This window comes from Orycteropus afer, unplaced genomic scaffold (assembly GCF_000298275.1).
Source record: "Orycteropus afer afer isolate SDZICR_OR568_19922 unplaced genomic scaffold, OryAfe1.0 scaffold00366, whole genome shotgun sequence".
Classification (NCBI taxonomy): Eukaryota; Metazoa; Chordata; class Mammalia; order Tubulidentata; family Orycteropodidae; genus Orycteropus; species Orycteropus afer.
Genome location: NW_006921953.1, coordinates 134,359 through 144,790, shown reverse-complemented (window position 1 = coordinate 144,790; position 10,432 = coordinate 134,359). Strand labels below are relative to the sequence as shown.

The 10,432-nt window shown below is 42.0% G+C and overlaps 1 protein-coding gene across 1 annotated transcript in view; it reads right to left on the bottom strand.

Moving 5' to 3' along the window:
* Positions 1-6,849: 6,849 nt before the first annotated feature.
* The window catches only part of FAF2 (Fas associated factor family member 2), a 77,637-nt gene continuing 74,054 nt past the window's right edge, over positions 6,850-10,432 (bottom strand). The window contains exon 11 of the mRNA XM_007952930.2: positions 6,850-7,032. Coding sequence (XP_007951121.1) covers positions 6,850-7,032 — 183 coding nt within the window. The remainder of the gene's footprint in view (positions 7,033-10,432) is intronic.

The following is a 10,432-nucleotide window of genomic DNA, read 5'->3' as shown; positions in this document are numbered from 1 at the left end:
TCCGGTCCACTCATGGTGATCCCATGTGTTGCAGAGTAGAGCTGCACTCCATAGGCTTTTCATGGCTGTGTTCTTTTGGAAGATGATCACCAGGTCTTTCTTCCAAGGTGCCTCAGTTCAAACTGCCAACCTTTCAGTGAGTAGTCTAGCACTTAACCATTTGCACCATCCAAAAAAACCCAAACCAAACTCACTGCTGTCAAGTCAGATCCGACTCACAGCGACCCCTCCTTGGGGTTTCTGAGGAGGTATCAGTATGCAAGGATATCGCCCAATCTTCCCTCTGAGGAGTGGCCAGTGGGTTTTAACTGCCAGGATTCTGGTTAGTAGTCAAGTGCCTTAGACACTACACCACCAGAGCTCCCATTTTGTACCATCCAGAGACCATCATTTTTGGGAAACCTTATCCATAGATATGGGAGTCATCTAGGTTGCTGGTGGAATTGAAAATGCTAACAGTTGTCAGCGTTTGGAGAGATACCCTAGGGAAGTGTCCTAGGGAATGGGATAGCATACTCCAAGCAGATGCTGTGTGCCTTAAGAGCAAGACAGGGAACAATGAAAGTGGAAGAAAAATAGAGCTCCTACTCTATTTGTGGGCAACATGATTTGTTGGCAAATAAACAACCTCTGCTTAAGAGGTTTTTGAAGTAAATGATGAATTTAAGGGAAAACCAAGTTTCAACATAAGGGGAGGAAATCTTCCAGGAAAACGCAGAGTTCAAGGGAGTTTTCTTACTTCATTCTGTTGTTGTTGTTGTTTTGCCCTCGAGTCAGCCCTGACTCATAGCAACCCCTCCTTGGGTTTCTGAGGCAGTATCCCTACGGAAGTAGGATTGCCCAACCTTCCTTCCGAGGAGTGGCTGGTGGGTTTGAACCGCCAGCCTTCTGGTTAGCAGTCAAGTGCCTTAGGCACTATGCTACCAGAGCATTCTAGCAGTCAGCAAGAGGGGCACGGCTGTGGAAAGTGGGAGAGGCTCAGCACCAAGGGGCAGCTGAGCTCACTGGTGTGAGGAAGAGACTCAGGTTCCATTGGAGTACAAGTACATATGGAGTTCCAACTGCATCACCAGTTGGGAGTCCAGAAAATAAAAAAGTGCCAGGCACCATCTGCCAATAAGCACTGCCTAAACCTATGCTTCCCGGAAGGAAAGTTGGGCAATCCTAATTCCGTAGTGATACTGCCTCGGAAACCCAAGGAGGGGTCGCTATGAGTCAGGGCCGACTGGAAGGCACATAACAACAACAACAAACCTATGCTTATCCCCATCCTTCTTTTCCTTCCCTTATCCACCTCCAGGGTAAACCTTTAGCAGGCATGTAGACTTTAGACCACCTTTTGAACTTTAACAGAACTATTAACACCACTGTGCTAGGTACTCCACAACAGCAATTCATTTAATCTTCACAGCAATGCTATAACCAGCCCCATTTTACAGCTGATAAAACTGAAGCTGAGAGAGTTGATATCACTAAGTCTGCCAAGACCTTGGCTAGAGCCAGGATCTGAAAGCAAGCATTTCTGGCATTAGAATTTGAATCTTCCTTGACCCTGTGTTAATTGATGGCAAATGTAAGCTTCACAATCAATTTTGAAATATTCATTTTTAGTAGCCTCTGCCCTAAGGTAAACATATTCTTCTTGCAGACTTACTAGAACTGTTGCTGTTAGGTGCTGCTGAGCTGGTTCCCACTCATAGTAAGCCCCAGGTAACAGAGCAGAAGAACCACACCATAGTTTTCTAAGAGGCTATATTTTACAGAAGTTGATTACCAGGTCTTTATCTGAAACCATAAAACCTATCAAAGAAAAAATGGACAAATTTAGGGGTCCTAATTCATGGTTGGGCAATCCTACTTCCGTAGTGATACTGCCTCGGAAACCCAAGGAGGGGTCGCTATGAGTCAGGGCTGACTTGACGGCACATAACAACAACAACAACAATTCATGGCATAAATACACCATTGAACATAACTAAAAATACACAAACACCAGAAGATAAAATAGATGACTGGGGCCTCCTAAAAATTAAGACACTTAATGTCCATAAAAAACTTTCACTGAAAAAAATATAAAGAGTATCTATACAATGGGACAAAGTTTTTGGCCATAACATATTGGACAAGGGGCTAATCTTTCAAATTTATGGAAAATTTCAACACCTTACAACAAAAAGGCATATAATACAATTTTTAAAATGGGCAGAGGACATGAACAGACACTTCACCAAAAACGACATTCAGGGCACTAACAAACACATGAAGAGATACTCGTGATCATTAGCTATTAAACCCAAACTCACTGCTACTCAGTTGATTCCAACTCATAGCAACACCCAATGAGTTTCCAAGGCTGTAAATCTTTACCAGAGTAGACTGCCTCATCTTCCTTCTATGGAGAAGCTGGTGTGTTTCAACAGCCAAATGCAAATCAAAACAAGATAACATCTCCCCCCAGCAGTAACAGCAAAGTTAAAAAAAAAAAATCAACAAAACAGAAAACAAATGATGGCAAGGATGCAGAGAGATTGAAACCCTCATACATTGTTGGTGGTATTGTAAAATGGTACAACCACTGTAGAAAACAGTATGGTGCTTCCTTAAAAAGCTGGAAATAGAAATAACGTATTATTCAGCAATCCCACTACTAGGTATATATCCTAGAATAATAAGAGCTATGGCACATATATATGCATATCCATGTTCACTGTAGCACTATTTGTAATAGCAAAAAGATGAAAACAACCTAAATGCCCATCAATAGAGGAATGGCTCAACAAACTAAGGTATGTACACACAATGGAATATTATGCAACTTTAAAGAACAATGATGAATCTCTGAAACATGTCATAATAGGATGAAATTAAAGGACATTACACTAAGTGCAATTAATCACAAAAGGACAAATATTGTGAGAGACCACTATTATAAAAAGTCAAGAAAATGGTTTGACACAAAAAGTAGTATTCTTTGATGGTTAACCAGGGGTGGATGGGAAAGGGAGGGTAAACCACTAACCAGAGGGAAGAGACATATTAACTTGGGTAAAGGAGAAGGCAAAATAAAGAAAATAATCTGTCTTACATAATTCAATAAACAGTAAGTATTTTATCTAGCTCCCAATTCCCAAATAAGAATGGAGCCCATGTTCTCCAGCTCAAAAAACAAAAAAATCTCCTATGGGGGAGGGGTACAAGCACTTAATGAAATCTCTTGTGTCTGGTGCTTCTTACACTTATTTTAGTTCAAAAACTTATTCTGAGGCAGATGGCATTACCTTCATCTACAGTTGGGGAAACTAAAGTTCAGGGGAAGCTGAAAAACTTCCCTGAGGTCACAAAGTTGACAAATGGCAAAGCACAAATTGGAACCCAGACACCACACTGCTTAAGTTGCTGTTCTCCACAGGAACACACATTAACTCTCTTGTTCTTGATTTCAAGTCCCTGGGTGGTGCAACGTGTCAACATGTTCAACTGCTAATGGAAAGGTTGGAGGTTCAAGCCTACCCAGAGGTACCTAAGAAGAAAGGCCTGCTGATCTGGCTCAAAAAAATTAGCCACTGAAAACCCTATGGTGCTCTGACACACACAGGGTTGCCATAACTCAGCACCAACTTGATGGCAACTAGTTAACTGGTTTCTTGATACTCCTCTGCTTCTTGAATATGCCATAACATTTTCCCTCCCCCATTGTTTTCCACCTTTTCCTTCACACAAAGAAAAACATCTACCACATCTCTCCTAGACAGAAAAGAACCACAGCTTATTATGTATTTTTTGTTATAAAACATTTAATGTTAACCTACAATACAATGTAAACTTTTATGAAAAAAATTTAAAGTACACTAGATTTCTTCCATAAATGATCACAGAACTATTCAGGTGCAGTACAAGTTGGGTCACTGCATCCTTTGTGGATGGATTTCCCGTTGCTGCATTCTTCGCGAGTCCTAAAAAAAATCAGTCGTAAAGTGGAGCTCCTTGTTCAAGCACCAGGTAATTCTCCCCTGATAAGACATTAAGGGAGGGGGGTGTCATCACTCCTTCCCAAAGTCATCTTCTGAAACTCCTTCCTTGGTCTTGGCACCATTAGCAATTTTATAATGACTGCTCAGTTGAAGATCCCAGGTTCTTTTTAAACTGTTTAGTTTTTCAAGGAGATAAATATCTCCTCTGGACATCTCTTATCCAAATATCATAGTAGAGGCAAGCAAGGAGAAAGAATAATTTGCTGTAGGAAATTCTGTAGAAAAAGACCAGAAGGGTCCAACTGAGGCTGTGACTGTTCAACTGACTTCAATAGGGTATCTCTGCTTGGTCACTGCCCGTGGTTATGCAGTGGAATCTACAACTTCAGTTTTGGAAGTGTAGAACAAAATTGGAAACAGCAGCTGAAAAATCCTCGAGGTGACTTGGAAATAAGAGCAACTGCTCACAGACCACCAGCTCCTCAGTGTTTCCTCCCTTGTGCTCTCAGGTCCCCTTATGCTCCCTGGGAGTAACATACAGATTGTACTGGAATTAAGTGACAAATGTGCAGCCTGTCTTTCCTGCGGGAGACCAGACCACACCTAGGTAGCAGCACTAGGGTCAGCAAGAAGGCAGGAGTGGGGTCCAAGTAAAGCAGAACTGTTTCAAACTGGTCTGGGAAGGAGCATGAGCTTCAGGAGAATCCTCTGGAGACCTAAAGAAAAAGGGTAGGCTGTCCCAAGAGCTGTACTGACACAAGCAGAGAATTTTCTTAATATTCTGACATAAGACCTTCTTCACTGAACAACTGTTATCAAAAGGCAAGAGACATAAAGGGCACACTGTAAAACAAAATGCAGATCGATTAAGGAAAAACAAAACTGATTCCCCAAAGAGGTGTGGGCAAGATGCTGACAGAGAACATGCAGCCTTTAATGAGAACAAGAATGAAGGTCCTTATCCTCCCACTGTGCACTACCAGGGAAACAGCTGGGAAGCCCGACAGAAGCAGGCTCCCAGTTGCATGGATGTCAGCAGGAAGTAGACTTCAGAGGGCCGAGTGGAGAATGGTTTACTCACTCCAGGTATACCTTTAATAATTATTCAGAAAGCACATTCCTTCTCATCTGGCCTAGGGACAGCAGGAAACAAAGGGGAAGAACAGGTGGCCAAGAGCAGAATTCAATTTCCCTAGAGATGGTGTACTAAGACACCTGTAGCAAGGCCACTGGGGAATTCTCTTCTTTCCAGGTGACAACCTGCAGCTCCTCACCTGGCCTATGGCATTTACCCCAGATGAGGGCTGCAAAGAACATAGCCACATGACTGGTACTTAAAAGAGCAGTTCTTAGGTTTCAGTTACATGAGAGAAAGCCTTTGGAGACTACAAATCTAGCAAGTTATGCACTACCTCCATCTGCACACTTTGGCCTCGCGAGGTGCTAGGAACTACAGTAACTTCAGTAGGTTGCAGTGTTACAATAGGTCTGCACCTGTCTAGCTAGTGAACACTTTGGAATACTTGTCAGCTCACACTGGCATGTGTTAATACATGGCCTGACCCATGTACCCATTACCATAAACTCAACCACAGATGAGACATCCAGAGGTTTAAAAACCCTATTACTTCAACACAGCAATAGAGGGAGAGGATAAAAACTGCCTCCAGCAGGTGGCTACATCAGAAATTGAAACATGCCTTCCAACAGTTTACACAGGCTGGGAGTCCTGTTATGGTTCCTTCAAGGCCTCTGGTCCTTTCTATCCTTAAAGGGGAAAAGAAAACAAAAACCACACACACACACACACACACAGACAGACACTGGCAGGGCACTCTCCTGTGGCTCTGCTGACTCCACCACAGGCCCTGCTGGTCCTTGGGAAAGGCACCCAGCTTGGCAATTCAGGAGAGCTGAGGGCTGGGAGGAGCAGCATGCACATTATCAGATGAGGAATGGAGGAGAGCTGCTATCCTTTGGTTCAGACCCCATTAAGAACCACCTTGTACAGATCCCAAGGAAAAGTTAAAGTTGTGTTTGTAGGTGAGTATACACACCGCATAGATAGGTATCTGTACAGGTGTAGCCTTTGTGGGGCTACACACCCACATTTTCCTCTGACTGCTCCAAATTGGGTGCATCAGTGGCAAACAAGGACAGCAAGATTTGGACCAAGAAGAATGGCCTCTCTGGGAACTTGAGAGGGACAATGACAGAAATAAGCACAAACCAACCCAGGCACCTTAATTACACTCCTGGGGGCCAAGGAGCTGGGCATGAACTCATGGGTTTAAGAACTGACTCTTTATCAAAGAAAGAAAGAAAAAACAAAAACAAAAAACCACCTACATCAGCCTCATTCCTTTGGTCATTATAAAGCAACAGAAAAAAACCAAGTTGCTCATAAATTGCTGGAAGTTCAAGGACAGTTGTTTTGTCCCTTCTTTTCCTTTCTTCTCCAGAGGCAGGAGAAGCAAGTCCTCAGAGGATGCTGTAGTAGCTGGTTCATGGAGGTTTTTCATTTTTATTTTCCATAAACTAAGAATGAATGAAAATTGGTGGGCATGTCCCCTTCCCCAGTCCTGACAATGGGTGGGTGGCAAGTGAAGAGACTCCTTTTGGTAGCAGATGCATGGTACGGAGGCAGGCGGAAGGGGGCTTGCCGAGTGGGTCTGTTCGTTGCTAACCTCTCTCTCACACACACAGGCTGTGACTCTTGCAGGCAGCATAGTTTCTGACCCTTCTTTAGGATGCAGCAGTCTTTTAAAAAAAATATTGTATTATAATAATAATAATATGAATTTCTCTCTCTCTCTCTTTTTTTTTTTTTTCCATTTCTTTTAGGGATTGGGGTAGGGGGGGAGAGGAAGAAAAAGTGTCATTCATCTGTTAGGTCCTGAACAAAGAGAACTTCTGTGTGGCTGAGTCCGGCCTCCTGCAGCGTAGGGGGGTTGGGCCACTCCTCTGAGGGGATGCAGGGCAGCACCCGTCGGGGGAAGTTGGCTTCAATCTGAAACTTTTCAGGGCTTTCCTTCAAGGAGAATAAGAAGTCGTGGATTACCTGCAAAGGTCATGTAGGAAAAAAAAGGCCAGTGAGAAAAAGACACATACATAGAAAGGATTAAGAAGTCAAAATGCTCCCTAGGTCTCCTCAGGGATGACTCTAGGATATGAAGTGATCACATTACATGGAATTCTACGTATGGGTATTCACAGGTGAGGCAGCCCTTTTAAAACATATTTATTACAAAGACCCAATGCCAGTTCTACCTTCAACTGACTCATTCAACTGTTCTTTCACTGACAACTTTTTGTTACAAAGCTATATATTTTTTAGCTAGAAATAATCATAAAGCTACAGAAAAGTTGGAAGTATATGACAGAATTTTTTCCCCCTCAAATCAGTTGAGAGCAAGTTGCCAACCTGAAATTCCATCACCCTAGAATATTTGAGGATATATGCCTTAGAAACAAGAAATAACCAAATACAACCCTCATAATCAGGAAATTAACACTGATCCATTATTAGTTCCCTCTTAGTCTGTAACAGATCATATAAGACTATTCAATTTCACTGGCTGTCTTCCATAGCACAAGAATCCAGTTTAGAATATGTATTACATTTAGTTGTCAAGTCTCTTTAGTCCCCTCTTAGTTTGTAACAGATACCCAATCTTTCACGACTTCAACACTATAATTCTGGAGAATGTTTCCTCAATTTGTAGATTCATGTCAGGGCATCTTTGGCAGGAATAGCACACAAGTGGTGCTGTGTTCTACCCACTGCACCCTATTCAGGTGGAGCTTAATTTCAACTTGTCTCATTACTTGTGATGTTTTACTTTGATCACTTGAATGAGGTGGTCTCTGCCAGGCTTCTCCATTATAAGTTAATCTTTTTTCCCCCTTTGTAATTAATTAACATTTTATGGGGGAGTACTTTGAAACTATGGCAATATTATCTTCAAATTTTCAATTTATTCATTTATTTCTATCAACATGGACTCATGGTTTCCTATTTGATGGGATATAATATTAAAATCATGATTTATTTTAATGTTCAAATTGTTCTAGATGGAGTCAGAAGGAGCCCATTCAAGCTGATGTGTCCTTCTGCCATGCCTCCAGTCAAGAACTTCCTTGCTTTCTAGTACAAGATGCTCCAGACTTATCTGGTATTTTCCTGCCCTAGCCCTAAATCAGGAGCTCTGTTAGCGTAGTACCTAAGGCACTTGACTGCTAACCAGAAGGCTGGCAGTTCAAACTCACCAGCCATTCCTCAGAAAGAAGGCTGGGCAATCTACTTCCGTAGTGATACTGCCTCGGAAACCGAAGGAGGGGTCGTTATGAGTTAGGTCTGACTCGATGGCACATACAACAACAACAACAGCCCTAAATCAGCCATTTCTCCAACAACAGAATTTAGAAACCAAGATCTGGGTGCTAGGTATGCTCACTGCTATTGGAGTATTGCTGCTTCCAGGCACTCTGGGAACAGAGGTAGTGAATGTATGTATGCATGCACACATACATACATACACATATACATAACACACACCTTAATTTCCATATACATCTACATGGAAAACTATGAGTTCATCTTCTAGAATTTAGGGAGTAAATCCACATTCTTTTCATCTAATCCATGCTTTTATAAACTTCTCATATTTCAGTCTCCTATCAGCCTTAATCATTCTCTCTCTTTGCAATGTTTGTAACGCTCACTTTCCTTTTCTTGAGACACATCAATTTGACTTGTACAAAGTATTCTTGATATGAACCCAACGTGAATTTTATATGTTCTTGTTATGTGTCACTGAGTTGGACCCAAGTTAATACAGAAGTAGATTGCCCAACCCTCCTTCTGAGGAGTGGCTGGTGAGTTTGAATCGCCTGCCTTCACGTTAGCAGTCAAGTGTCTTACGCACTATGTTACCAGAGCTCCCGAATTTTATATAAGGATGAAGTAATATTTTGTTTGCTTTTTAATCACTGTTAGAGAATACCCAACATTCAAAGCTGGCATTTTTTGTTTGCCACTGACAAGAGGCTAGTATTTTCAATTAACAGGTTGTATCACCCTAAGAGGCTCCTTTTGATTCGTAATGGATAGAAACATTAGTATAATTTGGACCCTTTTTCATATGCATTAATTCAAAAGAAAATTAGTTGCCACATTCCCGCCCACTCATAAAACTTGGGGAGATTTTCCTATAGTTTATCCTTTTTTGTTTTAGCATTTCACCATTATCAAGAGCTGACTAACATCTGCAAATTACATGTTTCACTGCACACTGCTCCCTTGAGGTTATTTCTGGTGGGAAGAGTTCACAGGAAGATAATGGCCTAATGTCTGTGAGAATACTGAAGAACTGTTTTATTATTTGGTTATGTTATGATCTCTATGAGTAGTAAAGGCCAGCTCTGCTCCCACAGTACTCCTCCTTCACACTTCTTTCCCAGCTCTGAGCCTGATCACTTAGTCTCAGGTTGTTCCCTCTGCCCCCCATAGTTTTTTTTTTTGTGAGGAGCTATTTAAATGTCTTCAAGGATTCAATAGTGAGCCAACAGATTTTAATGGCCACAAACCCATTCTGTTCCACAATTCTACTAGATTTGTCCTTAAAAACTCTCAGGAGAGTGAATTTTGGTTAGATTTTCACCTATGAGAGCTCTGGAGGTAGAAGTTCCATAGAACTCAGGTGCATGTGGCTATTCCCCAAAGCTGGGACAGGGAGCTGCTAATAAACACAGCTGCAACAATCTATATGCAAACCACCTGGCTTTTCTAACCATTGGTTTACATATAGATTTTATGAAAGGGGATTAATATTTAGTGATCGATCACCTGTTGTTGTTATGTGCCGTGGAGTCAGACCTGACTCATAGTGACCCCTCCTTGGGTTTCTGAGGCAGTATCACTATGGAAGTAGATTGCCCAACCTTCCTTCCGAGGAGTGGCTGGTGGGTTTGAACCATCAGCCTTCTGGTTAGCAGTCAAGTGCTTTAGACATTATGCTACCAGAGCTCCAGTGATCACATAGTACATGCTAAATGCCTGGTGAGGCACATTCTTATTCCATTAAAAAAAAAATTCCAAAGATAGAGAGGTGAGTACTGCCCCCTACCAATAAATGCATAAATGAGATGAACATGAGAAATGAGAAAACTATTTGCTTTTCTGTCACTAGGATGTTCACAGGAGTTCTGGTGGTGTAGTGCCTAAGGCATCTGACTGCTAACCAGAAGGCTGGCAGTTCAAACCCATCAGCCACTCCTCAGAAGGAAGACTGGACAATTTACTTCCATCAAATACTGCCTCGGAAACCCAAGGAGGGGTTGTGTGAGTTGAAATTGACTTGATGGCAGTGAGTTTTTTGAGGATGTCTCATAACTTTTTACCGTGTACTAGCTATTTGAGTCTTACATTCATTCCCTACTGGCCAGAACTATGTCTTATT